Source organism: Prionailurus viverrinus, chromosome C1 (genome assembly GCF_022837055.1).
Source record: "Prionailurus viverrinus isolate Anna chromosome C1, UM_Priviv_1.0, whole genome shotgun sequence".
NCBI lineage: Eukaryota > Metazoa > Chordata > Mammalia > Carnivora > Felidae > Prionailurus > Prionailurus viverrinus.
In genome coordinates this window covers 27,263,107-27,288,623 of record NC_062568.1, presented here as the reverse complement: position 1 = coordinate 27,288,623, position 25,517 = coordinate 27,263,107, and the positions used below count along the sequence as shown (strand labels likewise).

At 36.3% G+C, this 25,517-nt stretch overlaps 1 protein-coding gene across 6 annotated transcripts in view; it reads right to left on the bottom strand.

Annotated features, from left to right (window-relative positions):
• RAPH1 (Ras association (RalGDS/AF-6) and pleckstrin homology domains 1) overlaps positions 1–25,517 on the bottom strand; it is a 109,011-nt gene that overhangs the window by 58,193 nt on the left and 25,301 nt on the right. For all 6 annotated transcript variants that reach the window (XM_047872755.1, XM_047872759.1, XM_047872754.1 and 3 more), the window contains exons 2-4: positions 8,680–8,799; positions 4,519–4,624; positions 3,204–3,709 (exon numbers count right to left, since the gene is read on the bottom strand). In XM_047872755.1, coding sequence (XP_047728711.1) covers positions 3,204–3,709; positions 4,519–4,624; positions 8,680–8,799 — 732 coding nt within the window. The remainder of the gene's footprint in view (positions 1–3,203; positions 3,710–4,518; positions 4,625–8,679; positions 8,800–25,517) is intronic.

Sequence of the window (25,517 nt, the reverse complement as noted above, 5' to 3'; positions counted from 1 at the left end):
CCTGCCCCTGATCATGTGTGCGTGTGTGCTCTCTCTCTCAAAATAAATAAACTTAAAAAAAAAAAAGTGATTCTTGAAGGGGAACTTTTGCCTTAAAGGGAACATATAGCAACGTCCGGAGATGTTTCTAGTTGTCACAACTGTCACAACTGAACTAGGCGTATGTACTCCTGGCACCTAGTGGATAGATGTCAGTGACGCTGCTGAATGTCCTACAATGCACAAGATAGGTCCCACAACAAAGAATTATCTAGCCCAAAATGTTAGTAGTGAACGTTGAGAAATCCTGACCTAAAGGGATTAGACAGAAGTTCACATACTGAACACTGAGGACCACCTCACATTGCAAGCCTTCTCAAATGGGCTGTTAATGCACTGGCAGCCAAGCATATGCCCTCCATGCAGGAGAATGGAAGAATCTTCTCTGGAGAAGCTCACCCACCTGAGAGAAAAGACCTAAGAATGATCCTACAGCAAAGACTGCAAAAGACAACAAAGAACTTTAAGATGATAGTAACAGAACACTAATTTTGTTTGAACCAAGAGACTTAATTAACTGGGGGAAAGTTTGGAGTTGAAATAGTGATAAACATACAAAAAAACTGTATGTTTTTAAACTTAAAGACAAGTTTTAATTCCAGGTAAGCAAAATGTAATGTCCCAGAAAGGAAATGTAATAAAAGCACATAGAGCCTTGGGCACCTGGGTGGCTCAGTGGGTTAAGCGTCCGTCTCTTGATTTTGGCTCAGGTCATGATCTCATAGTTCCTGAGTTTGAGCCCCGCACTGGGCGGTGTGCGGACACTGCAGAGCCTGCTTGGGATTCTCTGTCTCCCCCTCTCTCTCTCTCTACCCCTCTCTCACTTGCTCCCTATCTCTCCCAAAAATTTTAGAAAGAGAGAGAGAGAGAGAGAGAGAGAGAGAGAGAGAGAGAGAGAAAGAAACAAAGAAACAAAGAAAAGACAGGCATATAGAATTTAGCACCAAACTGCATGTATACAGTCATGATAATACAAACACTGAATAGTATCCCAACCAAAATACACTGGGAGGATAGGAAGGGAGAAGGGAAAGGAGCTGTCTAAAAAGGAATTGTCTAAATCCTAATCTTCCAGAACAAGAAGTCAGAAGATAGCACATATAACTATAATAAATCAAGAAATAGTAATAGAAGTATAGATTTAATGATATAGATGTAAATACCCTGAGAATCAGCTAAAAGAGCAGACAGTTCTAACCTCTGAGAGAATATAGCATGTTTGTACACATGTGTAGCACTGTTTTCTGTAACAACCCTCACAGAACTATTGAGCTCTTTAAACTCCATGCATGCAAATGTAATTAAAATATGCTTTAAAAATTGTATTTGAGTGTAGGGACAATTTGATACATGGGTTTGGGATCTAGTAAGCCTCAACTGGTTTTCTTAATTTGAAGAACAGACTAGATCCATAAAAAAGTGCACTAAAACAAGTTCCAGATTTGTTAAACCACTTTTCTACTCATCCAGGCAAGGCAAAAGAACAGGCTGGATAGAGAAGGCTTCAACTCTTTCCCTGCTTTATTCCTGGTTTACTCACCAAACTTTATACTGAAGTCTTACATTAAACATGATACTACTGAACACAGGCATCCTTGCCTATGAATGCCACAAGGTCACATTTGAAGAGTTTGCTGGGAGAGGATTTTTCATTTTTCATTTTATTGTATGAATTTATATAATGAGTATATTTTTACAGATGAAACACAAAGATACTTAATGATTAGTTCATAACCTGACCACATACATCTTGACCCAACTCAAAATAACCTGATTAGAAAGAAGGAATATCAATATATAAAACACAGAATAACCAAGAAAGCATAGCCCTAACAAAATATTGCTCATATTCCAAAGGGTAAATCTAAAAGACAGAAATGGAGCTGGTGCTAAATATAATCCCCAAATACCGTAAGACAGAAATCAATTTTTAAGTTCTCTATATAATATACATACCACTTAAATGAGCTTCATTTTAAATAAGTCAAAGTTTATTTTTTAGATTGATATAATGTACGTATTCTTTACAAGCAATAAAACTCAAGTTTATCTCCATACCACCATGATCCATGTTTCTTTTATGCCGCACTGTGCCCAGAACAAGCTAGGTACATTAATGGGTACAAGGAGTTACTGATAGAAATTAATCTAATGAATTAAACCAATGGGGGGAAAATCAATAATGTTGAGTAATAGGTGTAAATTTTAAATTTCTCTGTGATTCTTTAAATCATGTTTGCCAAGATTTTACCTTAGTATTGACTATTCACAAATAGATTATTTTACCCTGTGGTAGAGAGCATTGTAAACAGAAACCAAATGGAAGGCTGGCTTTATTTTGCCCACAGTGATTTTCTTCTTTCTTGCTGTTTACCCTGTAATAATATTGCCTTCTTCTTGACAAAAATATTCAATAAAGAATTTACCTACACTAAACTCAGCTTTTGCTAAACTCATTTTAACATATATCCATTTCTTACTCTTGCCCCAACACATCCAAAAAACTTTGTCTTTTAAAAATCCATTCACATATATTATCCCTTTTGATTCTCTGAACCACCATATGAGGAGTACACCCTGTGCTATTAGCTCCATTTTACTTCGGAGAAATTGATGTCCACAGAGGTTGAATAACTCATTTAAGGTCCTAATGGTAGTGAGTGGCAAAGATAACACTTGGAACCAAGTTTTCTGATTCCAAGTCCATTGGCTTTTTTCACTACAGTACACTTACTCTTTGACAACAAAATAGAATATTGGAGGACTACAGTGGTGATAAGTATCTTTTTCATAAGTTGTTTTATAATAAACATACATTAAAAGCAACTATTATCAGCTTAACAACTATAACAGCTTTGCAAAATGTCATCAAATATAAATCACATTTCAAGTTTTTAAATCATGTGAAACAAATGATATTAATTCAAGGGCTTCAAACAGCCTAAGAATAAAATGAAGAAACTCTCTTAATTATTGTGACACTGCTGTATCTGGTAATATATTCCTTCTGTAGTCTGATTTGAAAACTTAGCTTAGAGGGATCCTTGACAAATTTTAAATGTAGAAAAAAAAAAGACAGTTAATTAAAACTACGTTTAAAAAAATATAATTTCCTCCTTTTTTTTAGTACTAAAATGCCAGGAAAAAAAGTTCCATCTACTTACCTCAGTAATTGGCTGCCCCTGATGTGTCAAATCCAGTTCTTGAGGGCGTGTTACTTTATCAATATCCAATGAGTCCATGCTGGACGTTGCAGAGGTGATGCTAGAACGAGAGGAGTTACTAATAGAGCGCACTTCAGCATCGCTCACTGTGCCTGCTGATGCTGTTCTTCTGTGCTGATTAGTTACTGACGGCTTAGTGTCTTCTAGTACAGATTGCTGAGCAGCCTCATCCATGCTCAAGGAAGCCTGTTCTAATTGTGCAGTGATGTCATCCAGGGAGTAGTTGGCATGTGACACTTTAGTTACTCTGTTAGACGAGGACGACAATCCTTTCAAAGTGCCATGTTTTGATGCATGTCGGCTAGCAGGTAATTTCTGAGTAGCTTTTGTTTCTGTGATTTGACGCTTACTATTTCCTGCACCAATACTGCTGAGCTCCTGCTCTATTGAGCAAAGATCGGCCATCAGGGCATCCAGATCCACAGTTTCTCCCTGATTCAGAGCTTCTGCAATAAACAATATACATGATGTGTCCAGATCACACTGAATGAGAATTTATACATTCTATTATAAATCTGCTAATGAATGCAGGGGAAGAAGCAAAGAAATGTATCCTATTGGGCCTAAAGCCTACCAAATATGTATTTCTAAGAGTTTTTTGTTTTAAATTCACAGAGAAATTTTTAGAAGCAAATAGTCCATCTTTTAAGATTTATAGTAATCAGCAGAGAATAGAATTATGAGTTGAAAGATAAAAATAATGCAAAAATCATATACTGTCCCACGATTTTAACCACATCCCCCATCCAACTTTTTACCGTAGGCTATATGCTGTTAATATGATCAGTGCCTTGGTAGAGCTGTTAATACCTGAAGAGTTGAGAGCATAGAAGGAAAAATACAAGGCCTAAAAAAACTGCAGATTACGATGTCAATTCCAAATATTATAAAGTTGATTAGGCAGAATACATTAAATAAAGGCCAGAGGAGCTGATTTAAAAACTAACAGGTAATTTCACTGGACTTTATTTCAATGAAAATACAACAATGCAATTAAGTTTGTCATAGGGTTCCAACTTGAGTATGTACCTGGTCAAATTATCAATCACTAGAAAACTATTTTAGTTATGTTCCAGTTCAGTTTGTTCTGTGATCATTTCAATTAGTAATAAAATGCACAAACCAAGAAATATACGAACTTACTGAAGTTATGCATGTAGTTTTTACATTGAGCTATTCAGAACTGTAACTGCATTGCTTCCACATTATATAATTTAGTATGCTATTTTACATTTTATTTCCAATTACATCTTACCATTCAAGTTGTATATGGAGAAGCGATAAGAAAAATTGGCCATATTTGTTTCCTGACGAAGAGGAGATCTTTTTACTGGTTCCATGGGCTTGTCAGAATCTAAGCTCTTTAAAAAAGAAAGTTTAATAAGTTGTATTATTTTCAGGCTTCGATTATAAAAAAGATAAAGTTTGATTAGGTGAACTTTCATAGAATAGTTAATAAAACCTAAATCCTTCTAGTCCTAAGGAAAAGTATAATTGTTTTTCATATTATTTTGGCTATAATTTTTTTTTCAATTGTTAGATACATGCTTACTTTAAGGCATTTAAGACCATCCTAGTTCAGAGTGAGTATCATTCCGAATACCTCAAGTGATGAACTCATTTTATATAAATTCATTATAATCTGAGCGTATGAATATGGACATGGAAAGATAAGAAATAGAAAGGAACAATGCAGGGAATTCTGTTATCTCTTTCCTCAAAGGGATTTGTTTTTGGTCCAGCATAGTCTCATTCTTGGTATGAAGTACCCTGAAGATAAGGCAAAATTCTGGACTCAAAATGAGTGAAATCCAAGATCATTTTTTTTCTTTGTATTTATTTTTATTAAAAACTTGTTTTTTTTAGTTTTAATTCTAGTTAATATATACTGTTATATTAGTTTCAGGTGTACAATATAGTGATTCCACAATTCTATACATTACTCAGTGCTCATTATACCAATCCCCTCCCATTTGGTAACCATCAATTTGTTCTCTATAGTTTAGAATCTATATTTTGGTTTGTCTCTTTTTTTCTTTGGCCTTCTTTAGTGATATACTTGGATTCCTTTCTCTTTATTGTTTGCATATGTATTACTGGTTTTTTATTTATGGTTACCATTAGGTTTGTATATAACATTTTCTGTATATAGCAGTCTACATGAAGTTGATGGTCACCTAAGTTTGAACCCATTCTTTTTTTAAAATTTTTTAATTTTTTTAAATGTTTATTTATTTTTGACAGAGAGAGAGAGCATGAGGGGGGAGGGGCAGAGAGAGAGGGAGACACAGAATCTGAAGCAAGCTCCAGGCTCTGAGCTGTCAGCACAGAGCCCGATGCGGGGCTCGAACTCACAGACTGCGAGATCATGACCTGAGCCGAAGTCGGACGCTCAACCGACTGAGCCACCCAGGTGCCCTTGAACCCATTCTTTACTCCTCTCCCCCTCATGTTTTAGGTGAATGGTGTCATACTTTACATCCTTTTATTTTGTGAATCTCTTGACTTATTTTTATAAAAATACTTATTTTACTGCTTTTGTGCTTCCTACTTTTCTCACTCCTAACTTTTGGTCTTTCCACTCAGAGTCCCCTTTAACATTTCTGAGATTAATAAACAAATCCTCCTCTCCTTTACCCCAAGTGTTTTTCAAACTGTTGCTTCTATGCTCTATCTCAGTGGGGCTGTTTGTTGTGCTGCCTCTTCATGGGCAGTTTCCTCTAGCCCTTCTGGGTCTCCCAGAGCCAAGCCCCCTGATTTTAAAGTTCTAAGTGTTAAGCTCCACTGATTATAAGAAGGGACATTCAGCCCCTCTGGTTTTCAAAGCCAAATGTATGGGGATATGTCTTCTTCATGCAGGGTCCCTCATGTGAGCATCTGCTTCTCTCCCCTCTCCACACCCAGGATGCCCCTCCCTCATGTCTCTGCCCTTCCTTCTCTCTTGGATGTGGCTTCTTCACTACATTTAGCTACGGAGAGTTTGTTCTGCCAGTCTTTAGGTCATTTTCTGGGTCATTTACACTGATGTGGGTGTTACCTAGCTGTATCTATCAGACCAAGTGAGCTTAGGATCTTCCTACTCCACCATCTTCCCCAGAAGTTCTAAGACCTAAGATCTCAACAGAGAGTGGCTACAACTTCAAAAAACGACGGAATATCCTTTTTCTTCTCAAACTCTATTAAGAGGAGGACAAAATGTAATCCAGCTGTGATACTGCCTGTAAGTCTAGGATTACACTGTACTTAAGGACAGTGTCTTGTAAGTTATCTTGCTAACTCTTTAAATGACACTTTTCCTCTCTAACCTTTCTACAATAAAGAATATAAGATGCTTACAACAGAGAAATTCAGGGGAAAGGTCAGTAGTTGGTGTCTATTTAAATAAATTTGCAAATATTAGGAATAGTCTTTTAAAACTTTAATTTCTATTTAAAATCAAATAGATTTCAAATACAAAAAGAATGCTGGATAGTCTTTTTGTAGAATCATGGAATTAGATTAGAATGGCGCCTTCTTTATTCACTTGTCTCAAGATAAAAGGAATCCATTCAGATAGTGTCCAACCAGTTTTTAAAGCTATCATATGAAGGATTTCTATAACCATTCACTGCCTTATTTCAAAGTTTCACAAAACTGTCAGGAAATTCTTTCAACCTCAAACCCAGTTCTTCTGCAATTTAAGTCCTAATGCTTCTCTCAGTGGAAATGAAAAGTAATAGGTAGATAATATTTTCTGTAAAAGAACTTGAATATAATTGAGGACATATTAAGAGTCCATCTATTTACCAGTTCAAATAAACAGATACTTGTTATAATTATCTGCTGTGCCCACAGTGCTGGGGGAACAAGGGAAATAGAAATACTCCTTGACACCAAGAAATTGGTAACCAAGTAGTATGGTTTTTAACTCTTTTGGGGTGTTTGGGCAGGGTGGGGGGAAGTATCATGAGAATTTTGTAAAAGCTATGTACGGCCCTTCTTCCAAGAAAAGGCAAATACACAAAAATTTTTACAAATGATTTTAGAGGATTCACCAACCACTTAGAAGTTAAACTCAATTTAATATAAAGTTGACAATCCCATTAACACAGTATGTATGATACAGGTGCACAGATGACACTTTGTGGTAAATTAAAATAATGAAACAAAAACTTGAGGTTTAAGCCGCTAATAAAGTACATAAACCATTTTTTGAAAATTTCTAAAGTGTTGAAAAGCAACTTGTTAGCAGTGAGCCACAGCATGCAATGGTTTTGATTTTGTCTCTAAAGACACATTTATACAATAAAAAACCAAAAACAACAACAACAAAAAACAAAAAAAATCAATGGGATGCCCAGTAGCTCAGTCAGTTAAGCATTTGACTTCCACTCAGGTCATGATCTCATGGTTCATGAGTTTAAGCCCTGCGTCAGGCTCTGTGCTGACAACTCAGAGCCTGGAGCCTGCTTCGAATTCTGTGTCCCTCTCTCGCTGCCCCTCCCTTGTTCACACTCTGTCTCTCTCAAAAATAAATAAACATTAAAAAAAATTTTATAAAACAAAACAGTCACAGCATTAGGTTAGGAGCCAACTTTTTTGGTGAGTGGCTCTTTACATTATATGGCAAGAAATTTAAAACACTGGGAAGAATACAAGTACCAAACCAGTAGAAATGCCATTTGCAGTGAAATAACATGGAGTTACTATTTCACCTTTAAAAAAAAATGTTTTATTACCTATTTTTGAGAGAGAACGGGGGTGAGGGGCAGAGAGAGAGGAGGAAAGGATCCCAAGCAGGCTTCGTGCTGTCAGCACAGAGCCCAACGTGGGTCTTAAACTTACCAACTGTGAGATCATGACCTGAGCTGAAATCAGGAGTTGGATGCTTAACCAAATGAGCTACCCAGGCACCCCACTATTCCACCTTTTTTAAACCCAAGATCCAATAAAACAAGATGAAAAAGCTTTGCCACTATTTTAAAATGCAGCCAGGAATGAAGTTTTGTCAGTATTCTAGAATTATGTAATAGAAAATACTTGCATATGAAGACATTACTTATGTTGTAAAATATATTCATATTTACTAAGTTATGTAATAAGATTTGCTAAAATTTAGACTTTTAGATTTTAGGTTTTAAAACTTTTTTAGCTAGCAATCTCAATTTACAAAAGAGATTTTAAGTAATCCCTCTAGATGAACAGAACTTCTGCAACAAGTATTTTTTTTGTTTTTAGACTTCTTAAAATAACCACAGAAGATAACACTGTGTTCTAGAGTTACCATTCATTGACTTTTGAATGTTTTGTACATTTTCCCTTTGTACCAGTATTTAAAAATGAAACCTATATCCATATCCTTATGTCCACACAGTAAACTTTTAGCACACAGTGATGACTAAAATCATCGAATAATTTTTCAAGTACTATTTCTAACCTGAGTGAGTTTGTCTAGCTCCCCTAGCCAGGCTCCAAACATTTTGTCCAGGTCCTGATCTTCCTTATCACTGTCTTCTTCAGCACCATGGTCAATTTCTTCATCTGATAGCTGCTCCATCTGAAATACAGATATTTGAGTAGAATGAAGAGTAACAGGCTGAAGTTGAAAATTATGCAGTATCTCTTGTGATATATATTGCAACTTTCCGGAGTTAAATCTTCAAAACTAGAGATCACATTACACAAAGGAACTAGAAATCATTAATGGAGACAGGACTGACAAGTGAATAGGAATGAGCACTTAAGTCTCAAATTTTTAGGACATTGTGAAAAAGCGAAATGTATCAGATTATGACCAGAATCACAAGTTAACAGTAATTCTAAAATTGCAGAGCCCTCCCATTAATCAGAGGATTTTATGGTAGTACAGTTTTCTCCACTAACTGATCCTATAACACTCCAAACACCACAGAGAAACAATTTCAGAAGACTTCAATCCAGCAAGTTATTATCTCACTTATTCTGTAAAAATCTGTTTAGATGCAAAAAAAGTATGTATCCTGCAAAACTTTAGTCCAAAAATCACTTCAGAGAAAAGACAAAACAAAGTATTTATCTAGGTTAGTTTGTTGAATTAGTTCCTCCTCCTATATTCTTTCTATCTTATTTTCTCATTAGTTACTACAAGATTGAAGGAACCAGATTGAAATTTAAAAAACTTTAGAAAACTGGCATTGAAAACTTTAAATTCCTATACAAAGTTTCCTATATGTATGACTTTTCAAGTGTAATTTCATGAAAGAAGAGATATTTTCCTTCTCATTAATCATAGGATATCTGACACGGAACCTACACATTGTTTTGAGGAGGCAAAAAAGATTACACAAAACAAAGATCAATTACTGACCAGATACTTAAAGTTCTTAAAGCAATATTAATCTGATTATTATATTTCAATATAAAGGCTCTGAAAAATCTTTTAAATTTTCAGTACAGTTAACATACAGTGTCATATTTGTTTCAGATGTACAACAGAGTGATTCAACAATTCCATATATTACCCAGTGCTCATCACAAGTACACTCCTTAATCTCCATTACCCATTTCACCCATCTCCCCATTCTGGTAACTATCATTTTGTTCTCTACAGTTAAGAGTCTGTTTCTTGGCTTGGCTCTCTCTCAGACATCTTTAGTACAGATTACCTTTGCTTAAACCAACATATTCCAAATTAATTTGACCCCAAGTCCTTTACCTTCAACTTGGAGTAATACCTACTAACTTTCCCAGGGACACAATGAATATCATCATTTTATATTCCATACTCTTGACTCACATTTCTGAAACACTAATTTTGTTCCAGTGGATCTAGGCAATATTTGGAATACTGCCTGTCAGTTGGTTTAAACAATTCCTCAGAGATTAAAGATATCCTAATCTCAAATAAGAATTTGTATACATATTATACTTCCAAAGCAACAATCAACAAAATTGTGATCCTTAAAATGTGGTTGTATGCTATGTGAGGAATTTCATTGTCTAATGAAGTATCATGAAACTAAATTTTAAACCTTATTTTACTAGATAAAATTTTGCAGAGTCAAATAACGCTGCAAAATCAAATTGAACTTAGTTCTAAGGATGTGGAAAATCAGATCATATCCCATTTAATCACTTAAGGAAAATAATTTTCTTAAGCTTAATACTACAAAGGATCATAGCTTAGCAATATCTCTAATGTAAACTGATAACTCTCATCTTAATTTCACTACCTTAAACATGTATAAGTCAGGACCTTCTTTTTTTCTTAAGTTTATTTATTTTGAAAGAGAGAGAGAGAGAGAGCAAGAGCGGGAGAGAATTCCAAGTAGGCTCTGCGTTGTCAGCACAGAGACCGAGGTGGGGCTTGAACTCATGATCCATGAGATCAAGACCTGAGCAGAGATCAAGAGTCAGATGCTTAAAGGACTGAGCCACCCTGGCGCCCTGCCCCCCGACCAGGGCTTTCTGTCTTGACAAATGGAAAATATATCCACTAATTCCCCAATTCATACATTTGAGTCTTAAAGAAATTTGGTTTTTATAATTCACTTGTGTTAATAGTTCAAGGATTTTTATTCATTAATGAATTACAGATCTATCTCAACAGAAAACTGATATCATACTTAATCACTAAATATACCAGAAAGACATAAAATGTTTGTACAAAGAAAAACCTGACGAGGTAATTTAATTACTCAAATAACAGTTGCTAGCTTGAGAACATCTAGGGGTAGTAATACCCAGTCTTCATAATGAAGACCAAAAAGCAACAAAACTGGAATTTAAAAGTCAACTTCCTCTTCCTTCCTAATCTTAAAATTAAATACACTGGAATAACCCAGAAGCTAAAATATTCTAGCAGGAATTCTGCTTTGAGATAATGATTATGCCTGTACTTCCCTTCTGAGCATACACTGTAATTGCCCATAAGGAAAATGCTATACTGGAAAAAAATAGGAATATAATTTTGCATATAATTTTGTAGAGCATATGTGAAATAGTTCAAAATGAATATAAGTATTTTAAATTATCACAGAACAAACAGAACTATAGCCTCCACATCAAAGACTAGTGTGTTAATTTTGAGTTTTTTCCTATTACTCAAACTGAATAATTATTCAGATTTATTAAATCTCTTTAAATATTTTCATTAATAGTTTTACCTGGATTACTACAGATTAAAGTAGAGGAAAATATGGCTAGGGAGCAATATGGAAATCATGAAGCAACTATTTGACTTTTACTATTTATGTAACTTTTGCCAATTTTTTCCATTCTTGAATTTCTGTCACTACATGGGTTATTCTATAAAAATTAACTTAAGACACTTATCCAGAGACTTTTCCAAAAAAAATTTAGGTCATAAAATATTTCTTAACATATCTACACCCTAAAATACCATTCTCCATTCTCTAGAAGCTGAAGTTGATCTTTATTCTCCTACACCCAGAAATGGCATCATTTCTAATTTTTACACACACCAAATAGCACTCCCCCCCAAAGTTGTCTTGGCTGTACTGTTAAAGTCAGCAAATCTGGTACAGAAATTCATTCCTTATTACACATTGATACCTGTCTCCAATTAGATCGCAATTCTAAATCTGAATTTTCCCAACATAATGCCCCTACTGGAAATAACATCAGAAAATGCAAATAAAATAATACAACAGTCAACTGTCCCTCCAAAGACGAAAAAATTAAGGAAAAGAAAATAGAACTTATGACTCTTGTTTTTAAATTATAATGCATACTAGAATACTATTAAATTATCCTATGACTATTAGATTAGGTACTTTGGGGGTGAGGGGAATATTCACTTTAATTCCCTGCTCCATTACATCTGAGGGAAATTATGTTCTGAAAAAATAAATGTACCCTAACACAAATGAAAAGGTTTATTCCCCAAAGGGCAGACTTGCTGAATATAAAATAAAATCCATAGTCACTGGCAGATCAAGAAAACCCTGAGTAATCCTGGACTTCAGGGACCTCTGTGACCTCTCTTCCCACTCTACCCTCCAACCACACAGTCCTGCCTGCTATTCCTTGGAGCAGGAAGTGGGGGGAGGGTGTAGATTCTGTTTTGAAGATAGATTGAGAGATGTCTAGTAAATACCCAACTGGAAAAAGTGAGGAAGGGTTAGGAGTCAGGTAATGAGAAGGTTTGGTTGCCTGATTATTTCAAAATCATACGTTTATTAGAGGAAAATCACAGATTGCAGGTAATAATGAATGAACTAATATTTTAAGCTAACTTACATTTATTTTTTTCATGTAGTAAAAACAAAAATAATGGGGGAATGATCCACTGTTGCTTATATGCAGGTTGGGTTTCATTTTACAGATAAGTCAATAATTGTGCTTCAATTATTACGGGTTAAAACTTACATATAGCAAGCTCTACTACACACAACAAAACAATTCATTTAGTATTCCTTAGTAAGAAACAATATTATTTCCACTAAATTTTCTATGAAGTTAATTATTTAAACATATTTTCCCTATTAGATTTCCTCTTGGGAGATATTTTGGTTTACTATTCAATTTTCTCACTGTGAGATAGAATGGTGATCTTTATCAAGAAGGCCGGGCTTAGAGTAGGATTTAAGAATTTGAATAAATATATTCCAGGTAGGACAAATTATAAAGAGCAAAGGAGAAAGCCTGTGTTTATAAAACTGTCATGACACTGACTCAAATAAAACAAGAGTTTGAAAAAGTGAGTTTTAAGAGGACTAAGGTCATATATATGACTTTGAAAGCCAAGTCTATTTTTCCCCCAGAAGGCAACCGTATTTTCAAACACAGAAGCAAAGGGGTAGGGGGAGAAATGGTATTTTACTCAGAAATGGTATTTTAACTGTGTAAAAGTTATTAGGAAGGGGCTAATATTTAGAGGACTACTGTGAATATTATGTAGAGATAATTACACAAATGGAAATTGAAGTCCAAGTCATATGTTTAGAGAGTGGCAAGAAAAATACATGGTATTAAACAAAGGTGCCTTATTTATTACTGAAACTTTTGTCCCTTTAACAATTCGAAAATAATTGTTTTTTTGTTAAAAAAAATATATATACATACATACATATGTATGTATATATGTACTTAAAACCACATGAAAACTCCCAGAATGCAGTACAAAGCTGCCACTACAGCATTTCTCCAGGTCTAACATGCTCAATGTTCCAAAGAGGCAAGAGAAGCTTTGATTTAATTTAATGTTTGCTGTACACCTGCTGTGTGCTAGACACTGGGGGAAGAGAGATGGACATGATAGCCTCTGTCTTTAAGGAATGTATAATCTAGTAGGGGGCAGACAAGGAAACCAACAATGATAAAACACTGTGTTAAGTACTACAACAGGGGTATGTTATGCGACTATAGTTTAATTTAGTTTGAGGAGACTGGAAAGGGATGACGCTTCAGTCCAGACCTGAAGAATGAATGTGCAAGGCAGAGAAGGGGAAGAGTGTTTTAGACAGAGGGACCACGATGTGCAAGGGCATAAAGCTGTGACAAAGTAAGACACGTTGAGAATTCTAAGCGACTTAACATTTTTGGAGCATAAGATATGTGGTGTAGACCCATGGAAAATGGGGCTGGAAAGGAATTATCAGCAAAATTATAAGCCATACCAGAGTTTGGACTTGATGCTGATTGGCAATCTATTTCCAGTTGTGGTCTCCTGACGACCTACATTAAAATTATCTGGGGTGCTTCTTTTAAAGTCCGTTTTAAGATGGTCTGTCTAATGTCTACTGAATACTAATTTCCAGGGTCCTAAGACATTTTTAACGAGCCATCCCACATATTCTTTATGCCTACTAAAGTCTGACAACTGCACAGTGTGTTGTGTTATAATTACAACTGGGTGGATTTGCAAGACAAAAGTGATGCAGTTTCACACAATCACAATTTGGTTATAGGCAGAGCAACCTGGAATGAGTATTCTCAAAGCCCATAAATAATTTAGGCAATGAGAAGATCCCTTAATTAACATCTCAATTACTCCTCCATTATACCACAGTTCCAAGCTTCTTCTGAGTTATTAATTGAGATAAAATTTTCATTTTTTATGACCAGTTATATTTCAGTAGCTCTATCACAAAAACAGTTTTTGAAAAACCTCCTATGCTGCTCTAATCTGATAAATAATTCCAAAGAAAAACAGGCACTAGATAAGCGAGGCTGTAAAAACTTCCAGGTTCAAGGAGTGCCCCCAACTGTGCAAGATACAACTCCTGCAAAATAAAAGCAGGAGGAAGGAAACTTAAATCAGACAAAAGAAACAATAAGAAAAAAACTCTGTTAAAATTAGCAAGGCACAAAAAGAGGAAGAAGACTCATCAAAAGCAGGAGAGAGGAAGCCACAGCAGAGAAGGAAGAGGAGAGAAACAGGACACAACATAATGTACATCAAGTGAGAACTGTGGGGAATGGAGGGCCATTAACTCCTCATGTGACTAGGGCATCCAGAGGTGTGCTGGATTCACTGCTTTCTTGATCTACAACTCCTCAACGTAGAACCTTTAGTTCTGCTGTGAACTAAATGTTACCATTTGTAAACTGCCCAAATGGAAATTGGGAATTTAACAAATTAACTGAATTTACACAAGCTCTTCACAGAATCAAGACATTAAATACCGTGTTGTATGTACAGCAACTTTTCCCTCTGGTTTTATCTTTTAATTTTGTACGGTCTTTTTTCCTTTTTTTAAGATACTGCTAAAAATTTTTATTTTTTTTAATGTTTATTTATTTTTGAGAGAGAGAGAGAGACAGAGTGCGCGTGGGGAAGGGGCAGACAGAGAGGGAGACACAATCTGAAGCAGGCTACAGGCTCTGAGCTGTCAGCACAGAGCCCAACATGGGACTCAAACTCATGGACCGCAAGATCATGACCTGAGCCAAAGTTGGACACTTAACCTACTAAGCCACCCAGGAACCCCAAAAGTTTTATTTTTTAAGTTATAAAGCGTGTAAATTTTTTTTTTAAAGTTTATTTATTTGAGAGTAGGGGAGGGGCAGAGAGCAAGAATCCCAAACAGTCTCCGGACCGTCAGCACAGAGCCTGATGCAGGGCTGGAACCTGCAAACCATGAGATCATGAACTGAGCTGAAGTTGGACACTTAACTGACTGAGCCACCCAGGTGCCCCTCCTGGTGAATTCTTGCACTGTTCTGGTCAGTAAATTATTCACAACCCAAAAATCTCATAAATGTTTATGTACATTTTTAGTTTTATTTTATCATTCATTCTTTTCTGTAGTTATTACATTTAACATAGGTAGCTTAGTTTGGCATGAGAATAAGAACCTTAATTGATTACTCCCAAAATTCATTTTTCTTTTATTTATATATTTATGTTCCATATACATACTATGTTTTTTCCTGAGGATTCTTTTCCATTATGAGCCTATTCTTATATAAACATCACTTTATACTTTATTAATTTATAAAGCAGATGAGTTTTTTCAAAAACTCAAAAGTTGCTTTTTATAAATCAATCACTAAAGTTTTCTCTGTTAGGGTTAGTGGCCTTCAACAGAAATGGCCCAAATTTTACCTAAGGTCCAATACTTCAAATACTTTGCCTACAAACAGCATTATGCCAAGTACTATGCAAGATACAAAGAAAGCAAAAAATACATTCCACTATTTCAAAGAACATTAATCCTAACCATGGGAGAGATGGTAAATACTGAAGTATCTTGATTAAAAAATTCTCTAAAAACGAAGTTCCTATTGTAGGCCTATGCATGAATCAAATCTAAAGGAAGTTATGATCTCCTAAGTGTTGAAAGGGATCAAGAAAGAAGCAAGGTACTTGTTATTCGAAGGCTTCATGGGAGCAACCTGAGAAAACTGGCCACCAGGAAACTTGCATGACACCTTGTCCTATGAGAGTGAGCTGACATCTGGATCTAAGTTTTGTAGTTTCCCATGGAACTAAACCTCCCAAATCAATAAGAGAGGTGTATTACTCTTGGTTGGCCAAGATGAATCCTTTCTTACCCAGGAGACAGAACCACTAAGGGAGGTGATTCACCCCTTATGCCTTCTCCTTTATTTATGTCTCAGTTTTTGACAACCCAAGATGTAACTAACACATCCTCTTCATAATCATGTACATTAACTCTAAGGTAACTAAAGATAATAAAAAGAAAAAAAAAACAGCATAAAACAAACAAGAAATTTTTTTAGTAGTTGATGGCGATTATAATGTTTAAGAAAACTATAAATCAAATCAAAGGCAATATGCTAATTTAATGTTTTATTTATAAAGCACTTAAATGCACCCCTGGTAAAGGAATTCCTTTCACAAGATAATGAACCATATTCATTTCTTTATTTACATTGTATTTGTCATAATATTGGATACTGTTAATATACTAAACTCTGAACAGGAATACCTTATCTGAAGCGAAAAAAAAAATCTTAGTTCAATGGTCTCAAAGAAACCCCTAACATTCCTAATAAATAAGAAGTTCTAATGATCAATCTTATAATTACTAATTATATAGTACACCATAAACCATAATCTGAAATAACAGAATAAAAGCCCAATAAAACCAAAAAACAAGAATAATAGTAATATTCTTTTGTTTATATTCCAGTTTTTGAAGTTCAAGAATTGTGAAAGAATAAATGTCTGTTGCTTTGAGGCACCCAGTGTGTGATGAGCTGTTACAGCAGCCTTAGGAGACACATACAGTCACTATACATATCAGTAGAAATGGGGCTTACATGACTGCTGACAGAGATGTTGATGTTGCTTATTCTGCTCCATACCTGGGACTGTCCCTGCTACATACCAGTTATTTCTGGAGACAGCTGATATTGTGCATACACTCTCCGACTTCAACGAGAGGGAGAGTGCTAGACAGTTTAGAAGCCATTTGGACAGGATGAATCATCATCACTATGTTTGAACTCAAGGTTTCAAACAGACAGGTAAATATGGAATAGAAATAAAGATAGACATATGTTTATGTGTGTTTGTAGGTATGTCCACACAAAGGGCCTAATAGCAATAACATCCCAGTAGCAATTAGCATACTTAGCATCCAGTTTTTGGTTTCTAAATACACACTCTACCCAAAAAGTAACCAGGGGCCCTTGGATTAATGAGTCAAGAGTTGGGGCTGGAGGAAAAACCAAACAAACAAGATGAGAACCTAGAATATCTTCTGTGCCAGAAAGTGCTCAATAAAGATAGGGACATGTCTGTCATAAGGGCATAGAGGCCAGACGGAAGGAGGTCCCTGGAGCCTAATATGGGACAATTTAAGCATTAAAATCAATTATGACAGGAAGAAGCTACATAGCCCATTAAATAAGAATCCATGAATCCATTCTGATATAAACAAACATGTGGGAAAGAAAGCTCTTCTTCATAGAATGCCAATGAATTAATGTAGATGAAATGACAGATCACCATTTGTAACCATTGTAGTAACAACTGATTCAGGTAAGAATGATCAACAGATAACAACTGATTCAGGTAAGAATGATCAACAGGTGAAGATTTGAGAAGACTGTTTACAAATTGTCAAAACTATCTCCCCAAAAATTGCCTTAACCAAGTGATAAAAGTTAGCATCACTAATATTGAGGCAAATTAATATCATATACTTTCTCAGAAATAACACACTGAGAAGATATATTACCATTTTGTGGTGTTCCTGACAAAATGCATTACCCAAATCAAATCATAAGACATTTTACAAAATAACTGACCTAAAGCTGAAAAAATGTGAAGGTCAAGAACACAAAGAAAGCCTGAGGACATGTTCCAGATTAAAGGAAACCTAAAAAGACATGACAACTAAATGCAATGCTCAATCTTGGACGGGATCCCAGACCCTGAGAAAATACATAAATATAGGTATAAAGAACATTATTGGGACAATTGCTAAATTTGACTACGGGCTGTGGATTAGATCACAGTATTGTATCAATGTTACATTTCCTGATTTTGATAACACTACTGCAGTTATGTAAGAATATCTTTGCCCTTAGGAAACACACTAAAGAATTTAGTCATAAATGTCTGCAACTTATTCTCAAATGGCTCAGAAAAAAAAGTATGTGTGTATGTATGTGTGTAAATATGTATAAAGGGAGAGAGGAATAATAATTAGGCAAAAAGTAAACTACAGTTGTTTGTATAAGTCTTCTTATAATAACTTTTCTGTAAGTTTCAAATTATATCAAAATAAATATAGAAAGAGAGAGAAGAGGGGTGCCTGGGTGGCTCAGTCAGTTAAGTGTCTGACTTTGGCTCAGGTCATGATCTCATGGTTTGTGAGTTCGAACCCCGCATCAGGCTCTGTGCTGACAGCTCAGAGCCTGGAGTCTGCTTAGGACTCTGTGTCTCCCTCTCTCTCTCTCTGCCCTTCCCCCACTCATTCTCTCTCTCTCTCTCTCTCTCTCTCTCTGAAAAATAAACACTAAAAAAAATTATAAAGAAAAGAAAGAGAGAGGAAGGGAGGGAGGGAGGGGAGATAAAGAAAAGTCTGCCCTCAGTAAATTGTAGTTCAGTTAGGAAAACACAGGATGTCAACTAATACATCATGTAAAATTCAGAAATAAACTTAAAGGAAAAAACCATATAAGCTGAAAAACATTTTTACCAAATAAAATAATGCAGCTTAAGGTCCCTGAAAAATAACTGCAAATTTCTCCAACACATGATTTTTATTACCGTATGCATGTGTTACCATTCCTAAACTGCATTTGCCTGGTTTACTCAGTTAACTTTCTTAGCTTATTTTGGTCATTATAAAATTAGTTTTACTTAATGCAAATAAAAGCTTACCACTTTAGAAAAATCTCTAAATAGAAAAATATCTATTTAGAAAAAATAGATAATTCTTTCACAGAAGCAAAGACTATCATTTCTAACCTTCGGATGAAAAATGAAGTAACTAGGGGTGCCTGGATGGCTCAGTTGATTAAGCATCTAACTCTTTTTTTTTTTTCCCCTATATATATATATATATATATTTAATGTTTATTTTTTTTAACTTTTTTTTTATTTTATTTATTTTTATTTTTTTATTTTTATTTTTATTTATTTATTTTTTAAATGAAATTTATTGACAAATTGGTTTCCATACAACACCCAGTGCTCATCCCAAAAGGTGCCCTCCTCAATACCCATCACCCACCCCACCCTCTCCTCCCTCCCACCCCCCATCAACCCTCAGTTTGTTCTCAGTTTTTAACAGTCTCTTATGCTTTGGCTCTCTCCCATTCTAACCTCTTTTTTTTTTTTTTCCTTCCCCTCCCCCATGGGTTCCTGTTAAGTTTCTCAGGATCCATATAAGAGTGAAACCATATGGTATCTGTCTTTCTCTGTATGGCTTATTTCACTTAGCATCACACTCTCCAGTTCCATCCACGTTGCTACAAAAGGCCATATTTCATTTTTTCTCATTGCCACGTAATATTCCATTGTGTATATAAACCACAATTTCTTTATCCATTCATCAGTTGATGGACATTTAGGCTCTTTCCATAATTTGGCTATTGTTGAGAGTGCTGCTATGAACATTGGGGTACAAGTGGCCCTATGCATCAGTGCTCCTGTATCCCTTGGGTAAATTCCTAGCAGTGCTATTGCTGGGTCATAGGGTAGGTCTATTTTTAATTTTCTGAGGAACCTCCACACTGCTTTCCAGAGCGGCTGCACCAATTTGCATTCCCACCAACAGTGCAAGAGGGTTCCCGTTTCTCCACATCCTCTCCAGCATCTATAGTCTCCTGATTTGTTCATTTTGGCCACTCTGACTGGCGTGAGGTGATACCTGAGTGTGGTTTTGATTTGTATTTCCCTGATAAGGAGCGACGCTGAACATCTTTTCATGTGCCTGTTGGCCATCCGGATGTCTTCTTTAGAGAAGTGTCTATTCATGTTTTCTGCCCATTTCTTCACTGGGTTATTTGTTTTTCGGGTGTGGAGTTTGGTGAGCTCTTTATAGATTTTGGATACTAGCCCTTTGTCCGATATGTCATTTGCGACTATCTTTTCCCATTCCGTTGGTTGCCTTTTAGTTTTGTTGGTTGTTTCCTTTGCTGTGCAGAAGCTTTTTATCTTCATAAGGTCCCAGTAATTCACTTTTGCTTTTAATTCCCTTGCCTTTGGGGATGTGTCGAGTAAGAGATTGCTACGGCTGAGGTCAGAGAGGTCTTTTCCTGCTTTCTCCTCTAAGGTTTTGATGGTTTCCTGTCTCACATTTAGGTCCTTTATCCATTTTGAGTTTATTTTTGTGAATGGTGTGAGAAAGTGGTCTAGTTTCAACCTTCTGCATGTTGCTGTCCAGTTCTCCCAGCACCATTTGTTAAAGAGGCTGTCTTTTTTCCATTGGATGTTCTTTCCTGCTTTGTCAAAGATGAGTTGGCCATACGTTTGTGGGTCTAGTTCTGGGGTTTCTATTCTATTCCATTGGTCTATGTGTCTGTTTTGGTGCCAATACCATGCTGTCATGATGATGACAGCTTTGTAGTAGAGGCTAAAGTCTGGGATTGTGATGCCTCCTGCTTTGGTCTTCTTCTTCAAAATTCCTTTGGCTATTCGGGGCCTTTTGTGGTTCCATATGAATTTTAGGATTGCTTGTTCTAGTTTCGAGAAGAATGCTGGTGCAATTTTGATTGGGATTGCACTGAATGTGTAGATAGCTTTGGGTAGTATTGACATTTTGACAATATTTATTTTTCCAATCCATGAGCAGGGAATGTCTTTCCATTTCTTTAAATCTTCTTCAATTTCCTTCATAAGCTTTCTATAGTTTTCAGCATACAGATCCTTTACATCTTTGGTTAGATTTATTCCTAGATATTTTATGCCTCTTGGTGCAATTGTGAATGGGATCAGTTTCTTTATTTGTCTTTCTGTTGCTTCATTGTTAGTGTATAAGAATGCAACTGATTTCTGTACATTGATTTTGTATCCTGCAACTTTGCTGAATTCATGTATCAGTTCTAGCAGACTTTTGGTGGAGTCTATTGGATTTTCCATGTATAATATCATGTCATCTGCAAAAAGCGAAAGCTTGACTTCATCTTTGCCAATTTTGATGCCTTTGATTTCCTTTTGTTGTCTGATTGCTGATGCTAGAACTTCCAGCACTATGTTAAACAGCAGTGGTGAGAGTGGGCATCCTTGTCGTGTTCCTGATCTCAGGGAAAAAGCTCTCAGTTTTTCCCTGTTGAGGATGATGTTAGCTGTGGGCTTTTCATAAATGGCTTTTATGATCTTTAAGTATGTTCCTTCTATCCCGACTTTCTCAAGGGTTTTTATTAAGAAAGGGTGCTGGATTTTGTCAAAGGCCTTTTCTGCATCGATTGACAGGATCATATGGTTCTTCTCTTTTTTTTTGTTAATGTGATGTATCACGTTGATTGATTTGCGAATGTTGAACCAGCCCTGCATCCCAGGAATGAATCCCACTTGATCATGGTGAATAATTCTTTTTATATGCCGTTGAATTCGATTTGCTAGTACCTTATTGAGAATTTTTGCATCCATATTCATCAGGGATATTGGCCTGTAGTTCTCTTTTTTTACTGGGTCTCTGTCTGGTTTAGGAATCAAAGTGATACTGGCTTCATAGAATGAGTCTGGAAGTTTTCCTTCCCTTTCTATTTCTTGGAATAGCTTGAGAAGGATAGGTATTATCTCTGCTTTAAATGTCTGGTAGAACTCCCCTGGGAAGCCATCTGGTCCTGGACTCTTATTTGTTGGGAGATTTTTGATAACCGATTCAATTTCTTCACTGGTTATGGGTCTGTTCAAGCTTTCTATTTCCTCCTGATTGAGTTTTGGAAGAGTGTGGGTGTTCAGGAATTTGTCCATTTTTTCCAGGTTGTCCAATTTGTTGGCATATAATTTTTCATAGTATTCCCTGATAATTGTTTGTATCTCTGAGGAATTGGTTGTAATAATTCCATTTTCATTCATGATTTTATCTATTTGGGTCATCTCCCTTTTCTTTTTGAGAAGCCTGGCTAGAGGTTTGTCAATTTTGTTTATTTTTTCAAAAAACCAACTCTTGGTTTCGTTGATCTGCTCTACAGTTTTTTTAGTTTCTATATTGTTTATTTCTGCTCTGATCTTTATTATTTCTCTTCTTCTGCTGGGCTTAGGCTGCCTTTGCTGTTCTGCTTCTAGTTCCTTTAGGTGTGCTGTTAGATTTTGTATTTGGAATTTTTCTTGTTTCTTGAGATAGGCCTGGATTGCAATGTATTTTCCTCTCAGGACTGCCTTTGCTGCGTCCCAAAGCGTTTGGATTGTTGTATTTTCATTTTCGTTTGTTTCCATATATTTTTTAATTTCTTCTCTAATTGTCTGGTTGACCCACTCATTCGTTAGTAGGGTGTTCTTTAACCTCCATGCTTTTGGAGGTTTTCCAGACTTTTTTCTGTGGTTGATTTCAAGCTTCATAGCATTGTGGTCTGAAAGTAAGCATGGTATAATTTCAATTCTTGTAAACTTATGAAGGGCTGTTTTGTGACCCAGTATATGATCTATCTTGGAGAATGTTCCGTGTGCACTCGAGAAGAAAGTATATTCTGTTGCTTTGGGATGCAGAGTTCTAAATATATCTGTCAAGTCCATCTGATCCAGTGTCTCATTCAGGGCCCTTGTTTCTTTATTGACCGTGTGTCTAGATGATCTATCCATTTCTGTAAGTGGTGTATTAAAGTCCCCTGCAATTACCACATTCTTATCAATAAGGTTGCTTATGTTTATGAGTAATTGTTTTATATATTTGGGGGCTCCGGTATTCGGCGCATAGACATTTATAATTGTTAGCTCTTCCTGATGGATAGACCCTGTAACTATTATATAATGTCCTTCTTCATCTCTTGTTACAGCCTTTAATTTAAAGTCTAGTTTGTCTGATATAAGTATGGCTACTCCAGCTTTCTTTTGGCTTCCAGTCGCATGATAAATAGTTCTCCATCCCCTCACTCTCAATCTAAAGGTGTCCTCAGGTCTAAAATGAGTCTCTTGTACACAGCAAATAGATGGGTCTTGTTTTTTTATCCATTCTGATACCCTATGTCTTTTGGTTGGCGCATTTAGTCCATTTACATTCAGTGTTATTATAGAAAGATATGGGTTTAGAGTCATTGTGATGTCTGTCTGTTTTATGCTTATAGTGATGTCTCTGGGACTTTGTCTCACAGGGTCCCCCTTAGGATCTCTTGTAGGGCTGGTTTAGTGGTGACAAATTCCTTCAGTTTTTGTTTGTTTGGGAAGACCTTTATCTCTCCTTCTATTCTAAATGACAGACTTGCTGGATAAAGGATTCTTGGCTGCATATTTTTTCTGTCTAGCACCCTGAAAATCTCGTGCCAATTCTTTCTGGCCTGCCAAGTTTCAAAAGAGAGATCAGTCACAAGTCTAATAGGTCTCCCTTTATATGTGAGGGCACGTTTACCCCTTGCTGCTTTCAGAATTTTCTCTTTATCCTTGTATTTTGCCAGTTTCACTATGATATGATGTGCAGAAGATCGATTCAAGTTACGTCTGAAGGGAGTTCTCTGTGCCTCTTGGATTTCAATGCCTTTTTCCTCCCCCAGTTCAGGGAAGTTCTCAGCTATGATTTCTTCAAGTACCCCTTCAGCACCTTTCCCTCTCTCTTCCTCCTCTGGGATACCAATTATGCGTATATTATTTCTTTTTAGTGTATCACTTAATTCTCTAATTTTCCCCTCATACTCCTGGATTTTTTTATCTTTTTCTCAGCTTCCTCTTTTTCCATAACTTTATCTTCTAGTTCACCTATTCTCTCCTCTGCCTCTTCAAGCCGAGCTGTGGTGGTTTCCATTTTGTTATGCATTTCGTTTAAAGCGTTTTTCAGCTCCTCGTGACTGTTCCTTAGTCCCTTGATCTCTGTAGCAAGAGATTCTCTGCTGTCCTGTATACTGTTTTCAAGCCCAGCGATTAATTTTATGACTATTATTCTAAATTCACTTTCTGTTATGTTATTTAAGTCCTTTTTGATCAGCTCATTAGCTGTTGTTATTTCCTGGAGATTCTTCTGAGGGGAATTCTTCCGCTTGGTCATTTTGGATAGTCCCTGGCGTGGTGAGGACCTGCAGGGCACTTCCCCTGTGCTGTGGTGTATAACTGGACTTGGTGGGCGGGGCCGCAGTCAGACCTGATGTCTGCCCCCAGCCCACCGCTGGGGCCACAGTCAGACTGGTGTGTGCCTTCTCTTCCCCTCTCCTAGGGGCGGGATTCACTGTGGGGTGGTGTGGCTCGTCTGGGCTACTTGCACCCTGCCAGGCTTGTGATGCTGGGGATCTGGCGTATTAGCTGGGGTGGGTAGGCAAGGTGCTCGGGGGGCAGGAGGGGGCAGGCTTAGCTCGCTTCTCCTTAGGTGATCCACTTCAGGAGGGGCCCTGTGGCAGCGGGAGGGAGTCAGATTCTGTGTTTCCCTCTCTCTGTCTGCCCCTCCTCCACTCATGCTCTGTCTCTCTCTGTCTCAAAAATAAATAAACATTAAAAAATTAAAAAAAAATTGGTTAATGTCACAGTATGTCAGGAATAAGTCAGAATGTGTTCTAAATCGAAGACTAATACACTTGACCCTTGAACAACACAGGTTGAACTGACCCCAGTTTTATGCAGATATTTAAGATAAATATGGTACAGTACTATAAATATATTTTTCTTCCTTGTGATTTCAATAACATTTTATTTTCTCTAGCTTACTTTATGGTAAGGATACAGTAAATAATACATATACAAAATATGTGTTAATAAAGTGTTTATATTGGTAATAAGGTTTCTAGTCATCAGTAGGCTATTAGTTTCAGGGGAGTCAAAAGCTATACTTGGATTTTTGACTGCATGGGGGTCAGCACCCCTAGTCCCCACACTGTTCAAGAGTCAACTGTATTTAATCAAATAATAAGGCTGAAGCTAAATACAGACTTCAAGATGGTTTTTTAAGTTGCTTTGATATTAAAAATGTTGTTACTAAATGCGAGAACAAAGGGAGTGAAACACTTGTATCCTGCATTATTCATCAATATATTCCGTGACCTCCTGCCTGACATCTAGAATAGTAAGTGCCAGAATTGACCAAATATCCCCTCTTCAACAAAGCTGCCTGCTTCATTTCATCTCCCTCATAAATGTAAAAATCCTAGGAAAGACATTTACAACACATTGCTGATAGAACATACATTCAATACAGTCCCCCATACAATCAGCCAATCCATCTAAAAAAAAGTCACATCACTAAACTATAATTATCACAGAGCAATTCA